We start from the raw sequence: 25768 nt of genomic DNA on the forward strand, positions 1-25768 counted from the left end.
CTGGGGTTGTTCCTATCTGACATTTCGGATAGGACACGGAAAACAAAATTCATCCAAAATTTGAGTTTAAGCCAAAGGGTGTGACAAAATCTAAAAACACATAAAAAAATGTTTTTCGGACTTAAATCAACGGAAAACATTGGAAAATTGAGTAAACATGTGTTTTTGGCCTAAACTTAAGCGTTTGGCATTAAAATCGGAACAGGGCTTTAGGACCCTATTTTAGTACCAAATGCTTATGTTTAGGCCAGAAACACATGTTTACTCAATTGTTAAATGTGTTTCATTGATTTAAGTCCAAAACATATTTTATTCCAGTTTTAGTGATTACACTCCTTGGTTTGAACTCAAATTTTGGGTGCATTTTGTTCTCCGTGTCCCTTCCGAAATGACAGATCCTATCTAACAACCCCAGTGTTCAAAATTTGAATTCCAGTGGCGATTTTGTCGGCTTAGTGAACATCAAACATGATCATAAATGTCAAGGTTCAAATTCGAACCCATTTTTTAAATTAAAGTTGTTGGGGGATCGTTACCTCTGGTTTGAATGAAAAACCTCTCGACAGCAGTGTTTATGGTACACAGCTTCAAAGCTAAAATTTATTAACAAAATATACTTATTGCATACAAAATAAAGAACAAAATTACTAACATTCTGATTTCTTCTACAATTACCCTCGAGGAACAAACCCGCCACCCTTTCTTATTCTATTTAAATCTACAACTAATCCAATCCAATACATTTTCACAAAGCTATATGCAAACACCTCTGTGTAGCCAGTTTCACCACAAATTCATCGCAACAAAAGTTTAAATATGATACAGCCGCTATTCGAGCGGGAAAATTTGAAAAAGTTGTAGCAAGAACACGCTGTACAACAAAATTTTATCAAAACTTTTAGGCCCCTAATAATGGACCAAATGGACCAAATGCACACGTTCACTCGTTGACGTTTGAACGGTGCCGTGTAATTTTTACGTGACCATGAAAACGAGTGAATTTGGCACCGCTCAAACGTCATATGTGAACTCATGCATCGGTCCATAACGTTTCAAAACTTTATTTTTTAAATTTCTCATCGTAATAGGCTGTTTTTCGTCACGCCAATCTGTCATGGAACGGCCTACTTTCCTGCACTGAAGTATGCAGTGCGGGAATGGACCGATGCACCAGTTCACTAATATGACGTTTGAGCGGTGCCAAATTCACTGGTTACCATGGCCACATAAATAACACGGCACCGCTCAAACGTCAAATAATGAACTCGTGCATCGATTCATAGTTATTACGCAACGCTTTCTCATTACGCAACTGTTTTGAGTTGCGTAATGAATCATAACACAATAATTTTTCAGAAATTGTAAAATAATGGTGATTGCATTCCGATATAATTTCTGATACCCTCAAGTGGTCTTACGAATTTGCAGAAAATGTTGTACGTAGCTCGTTGCAGAACTCGATTTTTACAGCACTCGTCGTAGTTATTACGACTCGTGCTGTAAAAATCGAGTTCTGCAAATTGTTCCGTAATAATTATTTAAGCAACAAGTTGCAAAATGATGATATTTTTAGCACGAGTTGTACTTTTATCCAACGAAGCTTGCCGAGTTGGATACATACGAGTGCTGAAAAAATCGAGTTTTGCAACGCGTTGCATACATCATTTTTTGCAATAACGAAAAATGCCGTTCTAGTTGGATTATTTCTAGAAACAGAAGACAACCCACATGGACAAACATCCACGTGTAGTATCGAACCAGAGTTTTTAATCACGTAGGCTATGATACTGTTCACACAGGACTGTCACAAATTTTCACACTTCCATCTGTAGCACATTTAAACTTCATGCGGAACAGGTAATACGCTGCATTAACATGCATTTTTTGCCATATTTTATACACAGTTGCTCCTCATGTTGGCAGATGAGGCCCGCACGAGCCAACGCAGAAAGATCCGGATTTTTTGTGAGTTAACCTGCTTACTTAACTACATCTTCTACGTCCGCCAGACGATCCTATTCTTAATCAGAATGTTTCTTCTAAGTCGAATTTGGATAGCCCAACGGATGTAGAATTAGAAACTAGTCAAAAAGGTGTTTGAATAATCCAGAGCAATTAGAGAAGAGACGTGTGATAACACTTATTCAATAGTTGACGCCTCCAAAAACAGTACTGAAAAGTAACACCTTTCAGCACTGCTTCATCTGGTAGGAAAAGTAGGCCATTATATTGTTCATCTCCTAGATAAAAAGTAGGCTCATATACGACGGAATTGCAAAAACTACTATTTTACAATTTCTCATCGTAATAGGCTGTTGAAACAGCCAACTTTCCTGCACTGAATTGGGTTGTTTAGCGATGAAAAAGTTACTGGTTTTCATGGCTGAATCGAAAGAGCACAATTTTCTAAGCATAACACAAATTTATTGCACTTCAATATCTTAATTTTGACATTATAAATGAATAATGAAAATTCCAATCTGAAGACTCAACATTTCAATTTAGATAATGACAGCTCGTCCCGTAGTAAAACTTGCCGAGGGATGATTCAAAAGAGATTTCGATACTAACTTCAAACGTGTTTTAAAAATAGTTCCAGGACACGAAAAGTTATGAAATTTTGGGTTCAGGCTCAATTTTTGAAGTAGAATCAGAATATTTAAAAATCTTGATACCGCTAAAGCCACAGTTTTTTTTTTGGGTAGTAAGCATAACATATTGAAATTGTTTTCCAAGTTACGTTTAGAGGCATTAAGAAATTGTGAGGAACAATCCAAAATTGCTCTAGATTCTTGACCAAGCATCTGGGAAGAGTTCTTCAACGAGAGGTATCTGATTTTGACGACAAAATTACTGGTTCTGTAATCAAAGTCTTCAAGCTTATCATCAGAAGCCTGGAAGCATCTCAACAGAAGCCTGGAAGCTATGCATCAGAAACTAAGAAGCTTCTCATCAGAAAATGTTCATCATAAGCCTGGAAGCTTCTCCTCCAAAGCCTAGAAGCTTCTCATCAGAAATCGGCTAGCTTCGAATCACAAGCCTGTAAGCATCTCATCTGAAGCCTAAAAATTCATCATCGGAAGCCTGTCTCATCTGAAGCCTGGAGCTTCTCGTTAGAAGTCTGAGAGCTTCTCATCAGAAACCTGCAAGCTTGTCATCAGAAGCTTGGAAGCTTCTCATCAGAAACCTGGAAGCATCCCATCAGAAGCCTAGAAGCTTCTCATCAGAAGCCTGAAAGCTTCTCATCAGAAACCAGGAAGCTTCTCATCAGAAGCCTAGAAGCTTCTCATCAAAAGCCTGGAAGCTTTTCATCGAAAACCTGGAAGCTTCTATACTGAAGCCTGGAAGCTTCTCATTAGGTTATACCATGAATTCCTACTTGGATCTCTATACTGAGGAATTTCTCAAAAGATCCTTGATGAAATGCATCTCAGAGATACATCTGACAACACTTTTGAGAGTTAATTTATGGTTTTCATCATGAATTGCATTTTCAGGATTAGTGATCTAGATATTTCTCCCAAATCACTGAAAATCATCCATTGATTGATTTAAGCATTTCCCGTAGAAACTTGTGGGGAAAAACTTCGTAGAGTTCTTGGAGCAATGCATGTTGCAATCTCTGAGTATTTACTGGCGGAATTTCTAGATTTCTAGAACAAGCGTCTGAGGAAATTTCCGTTGATATTGCTAAGAAAATTTCCTCAGAACATTGGAAGAATTCCAGAATTTCCATTAGAAACTCATTCAAAAATTTAAACATGAGTTTTCCCATGAACTCTTAGAGAATTTCCCTCACAAGATTAAATTAACGCCCGCAAAAAAATGCTGTAATCTACTTTTATAAGAATTATTGTAAACTTTTATAACTCTAAAAAATCACTTGAAAAATTACGGTTGTCTTTGAGTTTGAAAATAAATTTTCTGAAGAATATGTATAAAGTAACTTGAATGTGGGTGTTTTTATAATACCTTACAAGATAGGTTTACGAAGTAATTTTCATATATTAAAAAATAGATTATTCTAGAATCCCTTCTGGAGAGAAGCTTTTCCAGTTTCTGGAGGAAAGCTTTACCAATTTCTGGAGAGAAGTTTCCCCAGCTTTTGTTTAGAAGCTCTTCCAGTTTTTGGATCGATGCTCTTCCAGCTTCTGGAGCAAAGCTTTTCCAGCATCTGGAGAGAAGCTTTTCCAGAGAAGAATTTCCTGCTTCTAATGAGAAGCTTTGCCAGCCTCTGGAAAGAAGCTTTCCCAGCCTCTGGAAAGAAGCTTTCCCAGCTTCTGTAGAGAAGCTTTCCTAGCCTTTAGAGAGAAGCTTTTCGATTTTCTGGAGAGAAGCTTCCCAAGCTTCTAGGAGAAGCTTCCCAGCTTCTAGAAGAAGCTTCCCAGCTTCTAGGAGAAGCTTCCCAAGCTTCTAGGAGAAGCTTCCCAAGCTTCTAGGAGAAGCTTCCCAAGCTTCTAGGAGAAGCTTCCCAAGCTTCTAGGAGAAGCTTCCCAAGCTTCTAGGAGAAGCTTCCCAAGCTTCTAGGAGAAGCTTCCCAAGCTTCTAGGAGAAGCTTCCCAAGCTTCTAGGAGAAGCTTCCCAAGCTTCTAGGAGAAGCTTCCCAAGCTTCTAGGAGAAGCTTCCCAAGCTTCTAGGAGAAGCTTCCCAAGCTTCTAGGAGAAGCTTCCCAAGCTTCTAGGAGAAGCTTCCCAAGCTTCTAGGAGAAGCTTCCCAAGCTTCTAGGAGAAGCTTCCCAAGCTTCTAGGAGAAGCTTCCCAAGCTTCTAGGAGAAGCTTCCCAAGCTTCTAGGAGAAGCTTCCCAAGCTTCTAGGAGAAGCTTCCCAAGCTTCTAGGAGAAGCTTCCCAAGCTTCTAGGAGAAGCTTCCCAAGCTTCTAGGAGAAGCTTCCCAAGCTTCTAGGAGAAGAGAAGCTTCCCAAGCTTCTAGGAGAAGCTTCCCAAGCTTCTAGGAGAAGCTTCCCAAGCTTCTAGGAGAAGCTTCCCAAGCTTCTAGGAGAAGCTTCCCAAGCTTCTAGGAGAAGCTTCCCAAGCTTCTAGGAGAAGCTTCCCAAGCTTCTAGGAGAAGCTTCCCAAGCTTCTAGGAGAAGCTTCCCAAGCTTCTAGGAGAAGCTTCCCAAGCTTCTAGGAGAAGCTTCCCAAGCTTCTAGGAGAAGCTTCCCAAGCTTCTAGGAGAAGCTTCCCAAGCTTCTAGGAGAAGCTTCCCAAGCTTCTAGGAGAAGCTTCCCAAGCTTCTAGGAGAAGCTTCCCTAGCTTCTAGGAGAAGCTTCCCAAGCTTCTAGGAGAAGCTTCCCAAGCTTCTAGGAGAAGCTTCCCAAGCTTCTAGGAGAAGCTTCCCAAGCTTCTAGGAGAAGCTTCCCAAGCTTTTACGAGAAGCTTCCCAAGCTACTTGGAGAAGCTTCCCAAGCTTCTAGGAGAAGCTTCCCAAGCTTCTAGGAGAAGCTTCCCAAGCTTCTAGGAGAAGCTTCCCTAGCTTCTAGGAGAAGCTTCCCAAGATTTTAGGCGAAGCTTCTCAAGCTTCTAGGAGAAGCTTCCCAAGCTTCTAGGAGAAGCTTCCCAAGCTTCTAGGAGAAGCTTCCCAAGCTTCTAGGAGAAGCTTCCCAAGCTTCTAGGAGAAGCTTCCCAAGCTTCTAGGAGAAGCTTCCCAAGCTTCTAGGAGAAGCTTCCCAAGCTTCTAGGAGAAGCTTCCCAAGCTTCTAGGAGAAGCTTCCCAAGCTTCTAGGAGAAGCTTCCCAAGCCTTTACGAGAAGCTTCCCAAGCTTCTAGGAGAGCTTCCCAAGCTTCTAGGAGAAGCTTCTCAAGCTTCTAGGAGAAGCTTCCCAAACTTCTAGGAGAGCTTCCCAAGCTTCTAGGAGAAGCTTCTCAAGCTTCTAGGAGAAGCTTCTCAAGCTTCTAGGGGAAGCTTCCCAAGCTTCTAGGAGAAGCTTCCCAAGCTTTTACGAGAAGCTTCCCAAGCTTCTAGGAGAAGCTTCCCAAGCTTCTAGGAGAAGCTTCCCAAGCCTTTACGAGAAGCTTCCCAAGCTTCTAGGAGAAGCTTCCCTAGCTTCTAGGAGAAGCTTCCCAAGCCTTTACGAGAAGCTTCCCAAGCTTCTAGGAGAGCTTCCCAAGCTTCTAGGAGAAGCTACCCTAGCTTCTAGGAGAAGCTTCCCTAGCTTCTAGGAGAAGCTTCCCAAGATTTTAGGCGAAGCTTCTCAAGCTTCTAGGAGAAGCTTCCCAAGCTTCTAGGAGAAGCTTCCCAAGCTTCTAGGAGAAGCTTCCCAAGCTTCTAGGAGAAGCTTCCCAAGCTTCTAGGAGAAGCTTCCCAAGCTTCTAGGAGAAGCTTCCCAAGCTTCTAGAAGAAGCTTCCCAAGCTTCTAGGAGAAGCTTCCCAAGCTTCTAGGATAAGCTTCCCAAGCTTCTAGGTGAAGCTTCCCAAGCTTTTACGAGAAGCTTCCCAAGCTACTAGGAGAAGCTTCCCAAGCTTCTAGGAGAAGCTTCCCAAGCCTTTACGAGAAGCTTCCTTAGCTTCTAGGAGAAGCTTCCCAAGCTTCTAGGAGAAGCTTTCCAAGCTTTAATGAGAAGCTTCCAAAGATTTTAGGCGAAGCTTCTTAAGATTCTAAGAGAAGCTTCCTAAGCTGCAAGGATAAGCTTCTCAAGGTTCTGGGATAAGCTCTCCAAGCTTTTGAGAGAAGCTTTCCAAGCTTCTAGGAGAAGCGAAAGAGCACATTTTTAAGTATAAAGGCAACCCCAAATCGACGCGATTATTTTCAGCTACAGCGACGAAAAGTCGTAGCGATTTCGTGCATTTTTTGTACATGCAGCCAATTTTATGAGCGTGCCTAAATCACGGCTACGCGATTTCGCAGCGATTTTGGTCGAATTGGTCTAGATAGATGGTTTCATATAAGAGTGCTTGCAGTGACACAACGGCGAAATCGCGGCGATTTGTCGTCGCTGTCGCTGAAAATAATCGCGTCGATTTGGGTGAGCCTTAACACGATTTTATTGCACTTCAATATCTCAATATTGATATTGTAAATGATTAAAACAGATTTCAATCCGTTGACTCAATGACATTTCAATTAACATAATGACAACTCGTCCCGAAGTAAAATTTGTCGAGGGGTGATTCAAAAGTGATTTCCATATGAATTTTAAACGTGTTGGTCACGGACAATTGTGAAACTTTGGATTCTTGTTCAATTTTCAATGTAAGAAACTGAATATCCCTAAACAAGTGTTGTAATATTCATTACGCAACTGAAATCAGTTGCAGATATGATTCAAATTTCATTTTGTAATTTTCTATCGGTAGTTTCTACCATGATTCTAATCTCATACATATTGTTACAAGTGTTTTCACAGTAGAATCAGAGACAAATAGAGACCTCCATGTCCCTTGCAATTGCCTAAAATTTTATGGCACATAAGGTAATAGAGCAACATCTAGAATGCCGTGAAAAGTGTACTGCGATATGTCAAACTTAAGTACCTTTTGCAGTACCAAGGGACCAAATGCAGTACTAGAAGTGGCACCCAAGTTGGGCCCGAGTGGAACGAACCTGGTAGAATGGTGTCTATTCTCATGTCTGTAGAAACAATCAACAGAGCACCTATGAGTGAAAATGCCGGTAAGAACCTAAACGAACCGAAACCCTAAACACGTGACGAGATCCATTCGGAAGAAATGTCACGTTCGCTTCTCGATGAAATGAGAACAGCATTGAAAGCCTCAAAACAGTAATTATCGCATTCGAAAGAAATAGTTGAATAATCGCTGTAGTACCAGAACATTAGTCCACATTTCTCGCCTGCTTGATCCCCAGCTCAAATGTCACAGCTGTCAAACCGAGGGGTGCGAAAGTCAAGTCCCAACATTCACCGCTTTCTGAACTTGAAAGAAAACACTTAACTTTTCCTAGACATGCAACACACCCCCCATTAATCACGCCGCTAATCGCTACACCCAACGCTACCGCCGCAGCTTATAAAAGTCAGTCAATACGCTATTCACACCATTCCCACACACAAACACACACCATTCCGGCTGAACTATTCGTCCGCTCCCACTCTCATTAGCGAGGAACCGGCATAATGAAAATACATCGAAAGGGAAAGGGAACGCGCGCTGGCAAATTGCACGCCGCATACTTGGATGGGATGCGTCATGCATGCATGCCCGTAACAAAGAATCCGATGCGCGGATTCCATAAGTCACAGCCGCCGCCGCCGCCGCACGCATGTCGACGTGCGACAGCGACGCGGCGGCCAACATCCGTTCGTCATAAAAAAAAAACAAAAACAATCATCCATCGATCGTCCTCAAGGCGACGATGATGGCGGTGCGAAATAAATTCTGTGCCGCGTTGGAAATGGACGAAAGGAATTCAATCGAAGACGAAATGAAGACATTGTAGTCGGGCTTAGAATGGGTACCACTTCTAGTACTACACAGTAACCAAATTTGACAGATCGCAGTTCACTTTTTACAGAACAGATATTGCTCTATCACCTCACGTGTCATAAAATTTGGACAACTGCTAGGAACATGCGAACGTTTTTATTTCGTCTTTGATTTAACGACGCTCTAGCTGCGAAAATGCAAATTTGTTCCGCTTCATTCAATATTTAATCCCCAGAATGGAGGCTTTTCGCCGGTTTGTTTTCGTTTTCTGGTCGCCATATGTTTGCGCACTGTCTACGCGTGAAGCACTAAACGCACCCGATACGGTACGCATTGAACACACGTGAGCGACGAGAGTGAGAGTTCCTCCATATGGCCAACCTACTTATAAGGTACTAATTATGGCGCAAAGAACCCTGGCCGGGCGATGATCGACTGCGGTCGCGTCGTTCGACGGCCCGGTTCAGGGTCACGTGGTCAGGGGGAAAGAATCTCAAGATCATCGAGGGTGGTGACGTACTTGCATTTCCGCTATTGTAGGGACGTATGTGTATACGCGGTTGACGTATTGAAGAAGAAAGCAAAGATCGCTTACCTCTCTAATTTGACGTTAGAGGAATCTGGAAAGAGGAAAAGAAACGATACGTACCGTAAATGAACGTCATTTGACTGACAAAACAGGTGAATGGTCGCTAATTATCGCCATTATGATGACGAATGTCATGCAATGCAAACCCCAATCAAGCATGCCATGAAATGGAGCAATCAATCTAGTACCTCACCGTAGCTGGCTGTCAAAGTCGAATCGATTCCATTTTTGGGAGTTTTTTGACCCGCTCGTGAGCGAAACGGAACGGGTTGCTGCGATTGCTACCGTTCGTCGGGACAGATGGTACTCCACGGATAGCGCACCACGCCCAGAAGCCTTCGCAGTCTTCATCTCACTTGCGGTTGCGATCGATTGTTTTCCTTCGTGTGCTTCTCTGCTCGAACACGCATATCATGCAAAACAATCCACGTTTCTCTCTCTTGTACCTATCTGTTTTTTCGGATCAACCAACAACACGCTGCTCGTTGTTGGGCTGTTGCTGTGTGTTCAAGCTAACCTAACGGTTAACGATGGTTGGAATTCTTCGCCAATTTTTGCTCCGTTTTTTTTTTCTACCCCTTACCGTAAGCGGCTCGCAGCGTCATATCTTCCTTCCCCTTGCTATCTTATAATCATCTCCGCTGCTTTTCGTTCATCAAGATCAAAACTTCACGTGGATTTGGATCTAAGACGGAAATAAAGGCTTTAATGTCCACAATTTTATAGCATATGAGGTAATAGAATCAAGGATGCTGTGAGAAATGTACTGCGATCTGTCAAACTTGGGTACTGAGTAGTAGGCTAGGGGAAGTGGTTCACCTAGCATGAATGAGGGATGAACTTATCGCTGAGAAAAAGTAGATTTTGTATGAAATTTGACAAGTATTTGAATGACAGATTCATCCTTGTTCATCCACTTCTCCTAGCCTAGTAGCAAGGGACCGATTGTAGTACTAGTAGTGGTACCCGTTCTGAACTCAACTATTATGTCTTTATTTCGTCGTTGTTCGGATCGTTTTTACAGAAGGTTATGTACCTCACTTTTGTCGCGAAACAACCGCAAGCACGTGATCGCACGGACCGTACGCTCCACTGGCGACTGCGGCGGCCATATTTGTCTAATGAAACTGTCAAATTAGCTGTTACCTCAATCGAAACCACTGAAACCGAACCCCGCAAATGCGTGCGAAAATATTGTTTTCATTATTTCTAATGGCCGCACACTTACCCGATCAATGGAGTGGAAATAGGGTCCTAAAGACCTGTCCCAATTTTAGTGCCAAACGCTTAAGTTTAGGCCAAAAACACATGTTTACTCAATTTTCTAATGTTTTCCGTTGGTTTAAGCTCAAAATTTTTTTTTTTAGATTTTGTCACATCCTTTGGCTTAAACTCAAATATTGGGTGTATTTTGTTTTCCGTGTTCCTTACGATATGTCAGATAGGAACAACCCCAGTGGTCGAACTAAAACCCCTGTGGTGTTTTTGTCGACTAAGCGAACGTCAAACATGATCAAAAGTGTCAAGGTTCATTAATAGACCAAATTTTTAAATTAAAGTTTAAACATGATATAGCCATTATTTGAGCGGGAAAAAATTGCTAAAGTAGTTACAGTAACATGTTCTTTCGTGTTATTAAATAAAAACAAGATTTCATTACAAATTTTAGGACCCAATTGCGGTTTTAGTGGCGCCGCGCAAGGCAAACAAAAGGAAAGTTAAAGCGGCGCTTTTCACTTTCGTAACCATCACGGAAGAATTTTCCTCGAATGACCACTCACTCAAACAGAGCAGAGTAGGCTGCGTCGGCGGCGGCGGATGCGGGAGTCCGATCGAGAGTTGAAGAATCGCGTGCCTCCAGCGCACACTTGGATAGTTCTGCACCGGAGTCCGCCACCAATGGTCACATGGTTGTGCAATATTATGGCGTGGATTACGCCATATGTTTTGCATGAAAACGGAAAATAAAACGTTTGCTTTCGACGGACGTCACTCGGTTGTGACCGTTGCGCATAAGTCGTCCCACATACTGACCCACTGATCGTGGTAACCGGGAAGAAATGATCCAGAAATGCACTGATGGGTAAAGGCTAACTGGAAGTAAATTTATAAGCCCAAAACACTTGTATTTCGTGACTTAAGATTCATTTTCATCCACAACGTAAACATTTATCCTCAAACAAGATTATTCAAACGTATCTTTCCTCCGTCCCTTTTCCAGATGGCCCTCCCCACATCCCTCGACAAGGACGCGATCCGGGAAGCGTACGAGGACGTCCGATCGAACCTGACCGACAACGAGTGGGCGGTATTCAAATTCGACGGCCTCAAGATCGTCTGCTCCGAGAAGGGCATCGGCTTCGACGAGTTCTGCGCCCAGTTCCACGACAACGAGCGAGCCTTCGGCTACATCCGGATACAGATGGGCGACGAGATGTCCAAGCGGAGCAAATTCATGTTCGTCACCTGGATCGGACCGGAGGTCGGCGTCATGCAGCGAGCCAAGATGTCCACCGACAAGTCCATTATCAAGGATGTGATCAATGTAAGTCGATCAGCTTGGAGATGTCCCAAAACGTTCGATTTTTCGAACAATTCGACATCCCTAGCCTCATCTGTCAAACTACCTCATACACTGAACGAAATCATCACACAATTCTCCTTTCAGAACTTTGCCGTCGAGCTGCAAGTGGAATCGAGCAACGACCTAGACCTCATGATGTTCAAAGAGCACCTAAACAAAGCCGGCGGAGCGAACTACGGTACCGGCGTTCGCGAGCTGTAGAACAACGCTTTAGAATTATCGCTTTCCCCCCATTTCCTGTCCTCCTCTTGCGACAATCTGCAACGCAATAATCACATCCACTCACCCACTAAAAAAAAACTAGTAGTTAAGAAGAGAACAGTTGCAGAGAAACGGTCTTCCCCACTCCCTCTCCCCTAAAGTTAAACTTCCTATTTATAAACTTCATTAATTTAACCAAAATTGTGATTTTGAACGAATTTGAGACAAAACGAAAATCATCTTTTGGAGGTTGTTTACACGCAGTCCTAGTAATCCCCCCCTTAGCTACAACGCCCCATCATGAGAGGTCCTCCCCCCTCCTGCATTCATGATGACACCATAATCAATGAGTATAAGCATCAAACGAATATTGGAAACATTGCAATATTATCATACTAATTGATCTAGTTATTAAGTGTACACGCAAGCAAAACAACAAAAAGAATTCTTATTGAATCGCAACGTTCGTTCCCGTATAATTCCATCAATCATATGCTGTGACTGACGAATGAGAAATGGTGAACGAGAGCCAAACTGTTAAGGTTAGGAAGAGAACATGCAAAATCAAACTCCCATTTACGGCGCTCAGAATGACGAAGATCAATCGCAGATTTCTGTTTTTGAAACCAACCCTATTTTTTACGCAAGTGTATAGAACAACGATGAGACATGCGTGTAGTGTGTAGTAGAGAGGTGCCTGACGATATGGAAGCAGTTTTTTTGATACGACGAAGACGATTGTGTAACTGTGACAAAGGTCGTCACTGGTGCACCCCCCAGGTAGAAGCGTCGTAGTTTTTTGAGACGGAATAAATATATGTAGACGGAAAATTTCCGATAAAATAAAGCCAATGGTTTGTAGAAGCTTCTAAACCATACCGAAATTCAACAATGTGTTTAACACCAAAAGAGGCATATTTGATTGAAATTGCATGACTCGTGATGTAAAACAGCAAAGTTCAGAATGTTTACTGCAGTCTATTGAACCTTGGTGTCGAGAGACCAAATTTGTTTCAAGATATGGTACCCATTTTGAACCTAATTCTTGATTTTGTCTTTGATTAGAATCACTTACTAAAACTTGGTTTTGTTGAAAACTACACAGCTTAGCTTAGCTTAGACCAGTGATTCCCAAAGTGGGCGAATTCGCCCCCTGGGGGGCGATTTTTTCGACGAAGGGGGCGAAAATTTTCAAAACAGAATTTGGGGGGCGGAAAATCCAGTAAAGGGGGCGAAAAGTCTAGTATGGGAGAAATTGAAAAATGACTCATAACGTTCGGAGGACACAGGATTTGATAGAAATGTATGCTAATGCTTCTGAAGGACAATCAATTTCATTCTAAACTATTTCTAGTTTCACCTTAGATCGAATATACCTCTGATCTAAGCATGGCAATTTTAATTTATTCTAGACAACACTTGATGATTTTCAAAAGAATATATTTGTGTTATGCATTCAGATTTTGTTCATATCATATGAGTTTTAAGAATTTTAGGTTTTCTCAAGATCAGAATGATTTCAAGATACGGAGAGCATTGATAACACACATTGACACCGTCCCCAGACATTTAGCTGCACAGACTGTAACTTAACACTAGACAACGGACAAGCATGCTCCAGTGGCACAGCCGTGAAATTTTTTTGGTGAATAGTGTCAATGGCTGAAGCGGGAATCGAACCCACACCTCATGACACGATGCGATCACTGCTTGACGATACTATCCACTGGACACAAAGCCCACAATACTCAATCTGTATAAAAAAGTGAAAAAGTTTTGTATGCCATGAGTTGGCTTAAGAACGGATCAATGGATTCGAAACACTTTCACTGTTGCATTTATTCTGGACTTTAAAGTAATCGCCCGAAGAAAAAGTTTAATAAAATCTCTAGAATAGTCGGAAAACGTAAGAAAACTAATCTGTAAATTTGTTTAGGAAGTTTTATGATTTGATGGCAAGACGAAGTTTTCCAGGATCACTAGCATTCAATATAAAGATTTTTTTTAATATTTCTATAGTTTTTCACAGAGAAAAATATGTTGTACCCTTTTTTTGTTATTTAGTTTGCACTTTTTCTTACCATTCTTATTTATTATGGTACAAATATTTTAATTAACAAATCTCTGAATATTTGGCTGACAAAATCAGGTTCCAACGATGAATTAAAGCCGTTTTGTGGAGTGTATATTGTTTCCAAAGCAAATATGTTTGATATTTTTAACACTTTTGTAGTAATATACGAGTAAACTTGATAATTTTCTATAATATTGATCAAATGTTTAGTACAGTATATAGATTAATTCAAATATATGAACTTGTATATGAACCATTCATCAGGGGGGCGATTCCAAAAAATATTGGCCTCGAGGGGGCGAAAGTCGAAAAAGTTTGGGAAACACTGGCTTAGACTGACTACACATATCAATGGTTGCTATTCCGTGATTGACCGAAGTCAGTGAAAATGCACAAAGAATCAACTAGAAGTTCGGCTGGGATTGGCCATAATCTTCTTCAGTGTGCATAATTCAGTGCCTCTATTTATACATGGTCAATAACGGCGCCGGCCACGTCCTTGCAGTCAGGTGCGATTGAGGGAAGGAATGTTAGTGTGTAACCTTTGCTATTTGGAGACCGTGTTTGCCTCTGCATCTCCACAAAGGTTACTGGGAGGGATGATTGTTAATGGGGAGGATCGTTGGGTCACAGGATTCACTTTGATAAGCGATTAGACCATGACAAATAATTATTTGTGAGATATGACATGCTTATATGTAAATATAATATTTTCATTTGATATGAACAATATCTATAAAGAGAAAAAATATGCCGACACTTGAGGTGACGAACCTTTCAAAGTTTGTTGAATGAAGTGTACCTTTCGCAAGTCTACACTTGTAGTGTCGAACCATTCAAAGTTTTTTTTAATTACAAAAATTAAGGTAAAAAGAAGGTGTTTTGAAAAAAATAAGGCATAAATAATTTATGAATCAGAGTTTATGTCGACACTCACAGTGACGAACCATTCATAGTTTGTTGAAAAATCATATTTACGTCTCACCGTTGTAACAATTAAAGGTGCAGTCATACATATTTTACAGATTAGAAATAGTAGCATGAAACGAGCTCACCAATTGATCCGTCATCCTTGAGCAGCAACAATTCACTTTCAGCTTCACTCGTTTGCTCGGCTATATAAAAGCACTCAGAGAAAATAGGCGCGCGACTCGAGAGGGAAAACAACTGACGCCTGCTCGGGCTTTCTTGACGCACTGCCCAGGAGCAAGCGTCAACGTCGAAAGATCAAAAAAGACTAATCGAACGCATGTTTGATCTTGCCCTCATCGCCGGCCCCCGCAGGAGCAAGCGTCAAGGTCGAAGGATCAAACACAACTCCTTGTATTTTTAATTATATTTTTTGAGCCAAACTCAAAGTTTTGACGTGTACCTATGTGAATAACAATAACACGTGTACTAATTCCTTGGTTTTGTTGAAAACTTCACAACCTACAAAGTCTTCCTTTCTCACCGCAGGCTACTGACTGATACCGCAACTAGCTCAGCAACTCTGTTGCTGCTAACTTACCTTCAATACCTGCACTCTCAGCACCATTCAGACGCTCATCGAAGTGCTGTTTCCACCTTTCGATCACCTTACGTTCGTCCGTCAATAAGCTCCAATACTTATCCCTTCACATCTCGGCACTCGGCACCAGGCCTTTGCGGGATGAGCTTTTGGTAGAACAACGTTTCTTGAATCCCACAAGACAGTTTCTCTCGAAAGTCCTCAACATGGGATCAGGCCAACTCTCGACCGGAAATCTTCCAACTTCACTCGGTTAAATGGCTTCGGTAGCATATCGGCAAGCATATCCGTAATCGAACAATATTCCGCGTTGATCTTCCCTTTGATTGACAAATCTCGAATTAAGTGTTGTGCTATGTCCGGGCTGGTGGTCACGGCTAAACACAATAAACCTCCTATGGCACTTCTCGTTGTTCGGAAGCCTTTCTCCCTCCTACTATTGTCGGATGTATCTTCATGCATCACGTACCGTTCAGCCAACTGTCGTATGTAAACCGATCGATTCAGGTAGTACCTACTTCTTACCGCGCTTCTCGATGTCAATTCCGAGGTAGCTATGAACGTCTCCTAGTTCGGTTAGCTTGAACTCCCTTTCCAGGCTCTTCAATACTTCGACGTAATCCTCCTTGCTCGAGCACGTCACCAACATGTCATCTATATAGAGAACGATGCAAGTTGTCTTACCGTTTCGATGTTGACAAGGATCCGCATCCGACGCCATGAAGCCCATCGTCTTCATTATACCATCGATCCGCTGGTTCCACTTTCTCACTGACTGTTTCAGTCCATAAAGGCTCCTTTTCAGTAGGCATGCGGTCTTCGCACTTCCAGCTTCGATTCCAGGTGGCAAGCTCATGCAAATCTGTTAATCAAGCGTCCCGTACAAATAAGCGGTGTTGATATCGATGTGTTTCACCAGCATGTCGTTTCATTCAGCGATTGTCAAAAGTACACGGAGCGTCACCTGCTTCGCTACAGGCGCGAACACTTCGTCGAAGTCCTCGCGATAAACCTGCGTGTAGCCCTGTGCTACTAGACGTGCCTTATTCCGGATCACCTTTCCTGTTGCGTCCTGCTTCTTCTTAAAGATCCACCGACAGCCTACGGGTTTCACTCCGATTGGACGGTCGGCTATGATAGAGGCTCTTTATTCTATTTGGACGTCGAACTTTCGGTCAGCATATCCACTCGATACTTCGGTGGTGGCACTCCCTTAGTGCTCCGCTCGGAACGTCGGACTGTAGGCTCCTACATCAAATCGTAATTGATAGTGCTTCCATCTTAATCCTCGTCTTCTTTAAACTCATTTTACCATCTTCAAATACTGTAACCTTTCCGTCCTCTCCGTAGATCTCCAGTGTTTTTTTTTACAAGGGGGAAATCGGCAAACAGATCCCCTGAGAAGGTAACTCAGGGAATGCGGGGATGACGCACCAAAGACGACCCGCTAAAACCAGCCTATGCACTGTGCTTGAGCAATTCTTTTAGAATTTTTTTTTAAGAATCTTGATGCAAATTTCTATTTTTTTGTCTCTCTGCCTCCAAATTGGCTTCAGTGTCACCATGCCTCAGCCTCCGATGCCACTCGTCAATACAGTTCGGATTGTGGCTCTTTGTTGCTGCTACAACGTAGACTATCCAGTCTGGAAGTTGGTGTTGATCCAGGTAGAATTGAAGGCCGTCGATACGGAACCGATTGAAGATGGTGCGATGGTGCCGAGCGAATGTCGATTGAAGATGGTCAGCTATCTCACATCATTTGAATTGCAACGGCAAATAACATGGGGGACAGCTTGAAGAAGTACCATGACCGGTCATCCCTCTCAAGCAAGGTCCATGTGTTACGGAAGCTTAGCTCGCAGCGGTTACTGGAAGGTGGAAGTATGTCGGACCATCTGACTGACTGCGATGGGGGAAGAAATGAAGAAAAATCTGGTCGTGGCAAGGCTGTTTTCAAGTGTACGGAGTCATACGGGAGCTTGGTCACGGAACTGGAAAATCGGTCAGAGGAGGATCTTACTCTCAAATTCGTTAAGGGCAAGTTTCAGGAGTGGAGACGTCGCGAAGAGCACCAGGCGGCAGAAAAACTACTGCGAACCGGTGCCGAATCTACGGGACCGTCATCTGGAAAACCGAAAGTAACGTGCCACTATGGCAACAAGGAGAGACACTCGTCGTGATTGCAAGAAGCTTGCGAAGAACAGCAAGGCTGCTGATCAGAAGAAACCGAAGCAGAAGGTGAAGATAGCCACTACTGACGAAACGTGTCTTGCTGCAGATACCGGTGATTCAGATGGAGGACTGTGGGTCCATGACCAACAATGAGTATTACGGTAGCGGACAGAAAGCGGATCAGGTTCAACGGCATTTGGCATAGGCATGTTTCAAGGCGTCAACGATGAAACCCGATAAATATCAAGCTGACTCAAGTTTATTACGTTCCGGAGCAAGCTGGGAATCTTCTATCGGTAAGCAAGATCACCGATCAAGGTTTATCAGTATTTTTCGATCAGAAGTCATGCAAGATCCTCAAGAACAGATAAACGCACATTCTTGGCGAACGGCAAGGCAATCTGTATCATCTCAAGGAACGATCGGAGAAGACAATGCTGACTGCCGACAGTCTTTTTTTTTCCTTCTAAGCAATGGGGGGATAATCTGCTCAACAGACTCCGGACCAAGGTCCCGGAGTGTGGAATTGGGGACCATTTACTACATGCAAGCAGTAAACAGGACTACACCCCCGAGCCACTAAACCATTCCCATTGCCGCCAAACCCTTCATCTCTCCGGGACTACCAAGAAGGCATTGCTTCGTAGAGGAGCTATTGCACATCGCATCCTCCAGGTTAGCTGCGCAGCCATGCAGCAACGAACATCGATGACACGCTTAGGAGGGTCCACCAAGGTAGCATGCTGGCGCTTTGCCAGCTTCCCAAGGTGGTCCTCACCTCCCATTGTCCGCTGAAGGCGGGCAGGGTCGACCACTACGCCCGCGCCCAGCTGCACCGCAGGTATCAAGAACTGATATTGCGGGCTTCGCAATTTGACCTACTGAAGGCACAGGCCCTATCAGCTAGCACCAGCTGGGATTGCTGACGAAGGGGCCTCCACCTGCCCCGAACAACCTGCCCCGACAAGGCTCTCTTGCAGGCATAATCAACGTGGCTACCGAAGGTAAGCTTATCGCCGATCATCACCCCCAAGTGTTTGACGGAGCGCTTCGAAGTGATCGTGCAGTCGCCTACACTGATCGCCGCTTGCTGCACCGACTTTCGGTTGTTGACAACAACCGCCTCAGTTTTGTGGTGAGTCAATTCCAGTTTCCTGGAGCTCATCCACTCCTCCACAATTGCGATCGAGTGGGCTGCAGTCAATTCCACTTCTTCGATCGATTCACCGTAGACCTCCAGCGTAATATCGTCGGCAAAGCCAACGATGACCACACCCGCCGGGAATTTTAATCTCAACACCTCTTCGTACATGACATTCCATAACACCGGACCCAGGATGGAACCTTGCGGGATTCCTGAGGTTATGTGAAAGCATTTCCGACCCACCTCTGTGTCATAGACTAATACCCGATTCTGGAAGTAACTTCCGAGAATCTTGTACAGGTACTCGGGTATCCCCAGACGCAGGAGCCGCCCAACTGACACTATTAAATGCGTTCCTTACATCCAGAGTCACTACTGCGCAGTAGCGAATACCCCTCCTCTTACGCTGGAGTGCTATCTCAGCGGTTTTCTTAATCGTCAGAATAGCGTCTACGGTGGACCTCCCTTTCCGGAAGCCGAACTGGTTGCTTGAGAGACCATTTACACCCTCGGTGTACCTCAACAGTCTGTTGAGGATGATCTTCTCGAGCGCCTTCCCCGCCGTGTCAATCAAGCATATCGGTCTATACGCCGACGATCCTGTAGGCATCACTCCACGGATTCGCGTTGGCACTCTGACAGAGTCCCTCTATGGTGAATCGATGGAGGAAGTAGAGTTGACAGCAGCGCACTCTATTTCCCTGGTTGAGGAATGGATGAAGTCTAGGAAACTAGGACTGGCCCGTCACAAGACTGAGGTGGTGGTGGTCAACAACCGCAAGTCCGAGCAACGGGCGCTTATCTCGGTAGGTGATTGCACCATAGAGTCCAAGCGATCCCTTAGGCATCTTGGGGTAATGATCGATGACAAGCTGAGCTTCGCTAGCCACGTTGAATATGCCTGTAAAAGGGCATCTACGGCTATAGCGGCGCTTTCGAGGATGATGTCTAACAGCTCTGCTGTAATTGCCAGCAAACGCAAGCTGCTGGCAAGCGTGGCGCTATCCATACTAAGGTATGGAGGACCAATCTGGTCAAAAGCGCTTAGAACGAACAGAAACCTAAAGCGGTTGGAAAGCACGTACAGGATAATGTGCTTAAGAGTAGCAAGTGCATACCGGACGGTATCTAAAGAGGCCGTGTGCATCATAGCCGGGATGACGCCCATCGGGCTCATCATCAAGGAAGATGTTCAATGCTTCAACCAAAGGGGTACCAGAGGAGTCCGCGACACGTGTAAAGAGGAAACGCTCAGAAGCTGGCAGCAGGAATGGGATAACTCCACTAAGGGTAGATGGACCCATCGACTAATACCAAATGTGTCAGATTGGTATGGTAGAAGCCATGGGGAAGTGAACTTCCACCTGACGCAGTTTCTGTCAGGACATGGTTGCTATAGACAGTACCTGCATAGGTTCGGGCACTCAGAATCTCCTGCGTGCCCCAATTGTGCTGGTGTAGAGGAAACAGCGGAGCATGTCGTGTTCGATTGCCCCCGTTTCATTGTTGTGAGAGGTCGCATGCTCACTACATGCGGAGGGGACACGTCCCCCGACAATATTATAGAGAGAATGTGTGCGGATGCCGAGTGCTGGAATGCAGTAACTACGGCTGTCACTCACATTATGTTAGAATTGCAGCGTCTATGGCGCGCCGACCAAGAGTTGGCTGCAGAGGATTAGCCCTGCCGAGGCTGGTCCCTTGTAACATTGTTTAAGTCGGCTAGGAGAAGCAGTTTGCCTAGGCTACTTCTGCTACACGTGTTGTGCTATATGCACTGGTCCCTTCCCGAAGAAATACCGTAAGGTGGTTCCGGGGAGATGAGGGTCTGAGTCCAAGGGTCATGTCGATGCACTGTTCACCACTTGAGCAATTCTAAATGAATTGTTCATGCACAGTGCATAGGCTGGTTTTAGCGGGTCGTCGTTGGTGCGTCATCCCCGCATTCCCTGAGTTATCTTCTCAGGGGATCTGTTTGCAGATTTCCCCCTTGTAAAAAAACAAAAAAAAAAACAAAAAAAAAAAAAGAGTCCCTCAAAGCAGGCCTTTTTGCTTGCCCTTATCTCGGACTTCAGCGCGACTTTGGCAGCGGTGAACACCGCCCGTCGTTCTTCACGCTCCTGCTCGGTACGTGCACGCTGCATCCGTCTCCTGGCCCGTAGGCAGGCACGACGCAGGTTCGCGATTGCTTGAGTCCACCAATACGTCGGTGGTCTCCCATTCCTAGGGTGGGCTTTTCTAGGCATGGTCGCATCGCATGCACGCGACAGCACCGCTACCAGTTCGTCCCCGCTTAGGCCGAGTAGGTTACGCTCACGGCGGAGCGCCTCTCTAAGTACTTCGTCATTGAAGTACGATGTCTTCCACCTACGAGGGCTTGGCCTTGACCTAGCCGCTTCCTCAACCCGCGGCCTGCTGTTGTTGTAGTCGATACTGTAGCGAACCACCAGGTGGTTGCTGTGAGTGTAGGCATTGTCTACCCTCCAGTTCTAACTACTCGTTAGGCCAGGACTACAAAAAGTAACGTCGATAATCGACTCCGCTCCGTTTCGGCTAAAGGTACTTTTGGTACCAACATTAGCCAGATCAACATCTAGCATGGCCAGTGCCTCTAGCAGTGACCTCGCTGGTTCGTGATACGGCTTCCTCATTCCACGGCCCAGGCATTGAAGTCACCCGCTATTACTACTGGCTTTCGCCCTGTCAGCACGGTCGTCATACAGTCCAGCATCTGCGTGAACCGGTCGGTCGACCAACTCGGAGGCGCATAGCAGCTACAGAAGAGGACCCCGCACTGAATGGGTCAAGAAATTTCCAACAGAGTGCCTCCTTTGAAATGACATCTCTTCTCAACTGCGTACTGAGATCAGAGAATTGTGATTTTCTGGACCATTTCTGTGAAGAAATTTTCCACGCATAGAGGTAGGCGATTCCTTTTCTTGTCAGTAGCAAACCGGCCTTCAGGGGTTAGGGGTTAGCGCTGGCTCTGATTCATTGTCTACGGTTACTTAGGTTAACGGCCAGGACGCTATGGACCAATGCAAGCGTTCACTCGTTGACGTTTGAGTGGTGCCGTGTTATTTACGTGACCATGGAAACAAGTGAATTCAGCACCGCTCAAACGTCAAATTAGTGAACTCGTGCACTGGTCCATTGAAGCAAACAGGAATTTCCCGACTTGCGATGAAATTGTTCAACACGATCATACATGAGCTTGTGCTAAGAGTGTTAGCGACCTCAATATGAAGAACCCGAAACGTCAGACACGTCAGTTCTCGACTTTTCAACCCACAATAACTTCAATTGGCCCAAAACAATCCACGCCTACGTGGGAAAACGGTCGGCTAAACGCAGCTAGTCTAGCTTTTGGAAGTTCGGCCATTTCTGGTGGAGCAGGTTTTGCATCACGATTGCGACACCACATACAACTGCATCTCATCTTGCGTTTGGCGAAACCTTGGAATACAATATCGTCGACGAACTTCGTTAGCCACTGCAGCATAATTCTGATGATGATATCTTTCGTAGAAATCCGCTAGCACAAGGTTGATTACCAAGTGGTCATCAGGAAGTATGATCGGGTCTTTTTCATCTGGAAAAAGGAAGTGGCACTTAGAAGCCCCGCTGTTCAACACTATCTTCATCCAAGAATGGACCCATTTTGTAGATCCGACTGCTGCTTTCCACTTGTGTTCGCTGATGGCTTCCCGTTTCTTTAGCTTGATGTAATATATTCATCGCTGAATAGGTACATCTGATTGAGCTTGACGAAAATGGTATAACTGAGCCAATCGCAGTTATTCACTTGACAATAGTCCTCGCCGTAAAGGTAATCCTTGTTGTTTGGCTCGTAAGTTAACCACGAGTCGCTGAACATATGCCGTAACTTTAGACAATCGTCTCCAGCTAGAATACAGTAATGTCCCGATTTTGTCAGCCCCTTGTTGCATTTAGGGTTGACAAAATGGGGAAAAAGCTAAAATCGGGAAAAAAAATTTCTACTGTTTTTTTTTTATTTCTATTCTCATTTATAGACTTTGTTTCATTATTTTATGAAAGATTATAGCGTTTTTTTATTTTTGTATGAACCGTAATATTTTACAAGACTCCAGTACAAAGTGAATTCAGACTTTAGATGATCGTATAGGCGTGGCCAAGGTCATACTTGACTTTGTACATTATGATTGTATCCAATATTTCCACATTAAAATAATGTAATTTTTAGCATAGCATAGCATAGACTGACTGTACATGTCAATGGTTGCTACTCCATGATTGATCGGAACTGGTAAGAATTGCACTTAGATCCAAATGAATAAGGGATGGGAGTTTCCGCTTACTCTCGAAGTGCAATTTTAGCAGATCTAATATTATTGATCAATAACGGCGCCGGCCAAGTCCTTACAGTCAGTTGGGATGGGGAAGGAATGTTAGGGTGTAATGATTGTTGCTTCTAGAGACCGAAAATACCTCTGCATTTCCGCAATCACCAAAGTAAGGGTGTTTATTAGTGAAGAAGGAAAAAGATCTGGGAGTCACCTTTGGTCGATGATGCGATCCATGGATAAGGAGGGAAAGCACGACGTTTACTTAAAACTATTTTCGAATCTTGTCCTGCGGTGAAAAGATATACTAATAAAGAAGATTAAGAAAATACGTCGACATTCAAAATGTCGAACCATTCAAAGGCTATTTTTAGTAATGACAATTATTTTCTTACTTTTACGGACGATGCAAGTAAAAAGGTATTCGTGTACCATCAGTGCACCAGATTCCGCTCATATAAGGGAAGTTATGTGTTCAAATGTTTATTTTAAAATAACTATTGTGTCAATCAATACTATTTGTATGTCACAATGTAGCTCCAAGTAGAGGTAATCAACGGCAAAATAAAAATATTTTGAAAAACTTTCATAAAAAAATATTTAATGGTATTTGTTACTGCATCTAAGTGTTCCTATTTCCGCTCACGGTAAACAGATTTCGCGACAAACTTATTAAAAAATGCAATATTTCGAATTTTGGTATTTATCCTGATATTTTTTATGATCAAACCATACCTACTACTGCAATAAAGAAAGCTGTATACTAAAATCGACATTTCTTTAAAATGTTGTTTAATTTTTTGCATGAGCGGTTATTGGAACACACAAAAAACCTAGTGACCCAATAACCGCTCACGAGATCTTGTGTTTTCAATATAAAGAGTTATTTTATCAAATGAAAATAATGTCAGACGACTTAATTTGAAAATTCTTAATATTGCTAGAATATATCCGTGCGAAAAATGTTGGTTTTTGACACTAAAAATCAATTTTTACACTAGTGAGCGGAAATAGGAGCATGAGCGGATACTGGTGCACTGATGGTACTTCTTGGAAGCGAAAGGTCAAGTGTTCGAAGCGTACGAGGATTTCAAATCGATGGCGGAGCGTCAATCTGGCCGGAAGCTGAAAATCCTGCGGACCGACAACGGAACAGAGTTCGTAAATTCGAGAACGAGAAGCAGTATGAAGCGTGATGGAGTTGTTCATCAGACATCGTGTCCGTACAAGCCCGAACAAAACGGAGCCGCGGAACGAATGAACCGGACTCTCGTTGAAAAAGCAAGATCGATGTTAACCGATGCTAGACTACCGAAGAAATTTTGGGCGGAGGCTGTTTCGACAGCAGCTTATTTAGTCAACCGATGTCCAACTAGAGGGCTGGAAGCAATTACGCCAGAACAGGTGTGGTCCCAAAGGAAGCCGAATCTTCAACACCTCAAAGTATTCGGATCAAAGGCAATGTATCATGTTCCATAACAAAGGCGGAGGAAATTCGACTCCAAATCAACAGAAGGAATCTTCATCGGATATTCCGAGAATTCAAAAGGGTACAGAATATATGACCTGGAGCTGAATCAAGGTGTCTACTCGTTTACCGAAATGAAATTCCCTAATATTTCCAGGTTTTTCCAGGTCTTGAAAAAAAAATCGAGGTTAAAAAAAAATCTCCAGAATACATAAATGATCGACGAATAGTTAGTTTTAGATGACCAAAAATATATTCTCTAAGAAATTATTTGAAAGAAATAATGTAACGACAAATTTAAAAGTGTTTTTCCTTTCTAAAAACTATCTGTTTTGTTCTAAACGTTTAAGCAACGTAGGAAAAACCATTCGAAAATATTGATGATTATTACTTAATTCTCACAAAAAACAATAATGTTTATCAACTGATCTGAAAATGCTTTTAATCATCAAAGCCAGATATTCCCCAGTCTATTCGATCATAAGGAAAAAATAACCTTTCATTAGAAATGAAATTAAGATTTATGAACAACAGCGACATGCCCAGAATGTTTCTCTGTACAACATTTTGATTTTTTTCGTTATTGACATATTGGAAAACCCAAAAATAAGAAAATATGAACTTGAGAGAACAATTTCGAACCAAAACGAGGTCTTACTTACATGAATTATGAATACGAAAAGCAACCTAACAGGAACCACGACATGAGAGTTAGATTCCTAAGTTGAACAAACATTTTTAAAAGACTATTTCTAAGACTTTTTTTCAATTCCTTGTGACACTACAAGTGTAGCTGCTCGTTTTATTGTGGATTACGAACTTTCTAAGTAATTCTTCAAAAAAAAATCGTTTAGAATACCTTCAAAAATTCAATCTAGATTTTTTTTTACAGAAATTACTTTGAGGATTCCATAAAAAATCCATACAAAGATTGTTTCAGACATTTTTCAATTATGCATTATGCATTATGAAATTTTTCTTCTTCTTCTTCCTGGCGTTACGTCCCCACTGGGACAGAGCCTGCTTCTCAGCTGTTCTTATGAGCACTTCCACAGTTGTTAACTGAGAGCTCACTATGCCAATGACCATTTTTGCATGCGTATATCGTGTGGCAGGTACGAAGATACTCTATGCCCTGAGATGTCGAGAAAATTTCCAACCCAAAAAGATCCTCGACTGGTGGGATTCGAACCCACGACCCGCAGCTTGGTCTTGCTCGTTTACCGCTACGGCTATCTGGGCCCCTTCCATTCCATTCCATAGAAATCCTTCCATTTTTTTTAAATTACTCGAGGAGGTCTTCAAAAAATTTCTCTAGTC

At 43.2% G+C, this 25768-nt stretch overlaps 1 protein-coding gene across 1 annotated transcript in view; it reads left to right on the plus strand.

Annotated features, from left to right (window-relative positions):
• The window catches only part of LOC5571976 (coactosin-like protein), a 72920-nt gene extending 60318 nt beyond the window's left edge, over positions 1 to 12602 (plus strand). The window contains exons 2-3 of the mRNA XM_001660031.2: positions 11192 to 11515; positions 11639 to 12602. Coding sequence (XP_001660081.1) covers positions 11192 to 11515; positions 11639 to 11755 — 441 coding nt within the window. The 3' untranslated portion in view covers positions 11756 to 12602. The remainder of the gene's footprint in view (positions 1 to 11191; positions 11516 to 11638) is intronic.
• Positions 12603 to 25768: the final 13166 nt, after the last annotated feature.

Source organism: Aedes aegypti, chromosome 1 (assembly GCF_002204515.2).
Source record: "Aedes aegypti strain LVP_AGWG chromosome 1, AaegL5.0 Primary Assembly, whole genome shotgun sequence".
NCBI classification, from domain to species: Eukaryota; Metazoa; Arthropoda; class Insecta; order Diptera; family Culicidae; genus Aedes; species Aedes aegypti.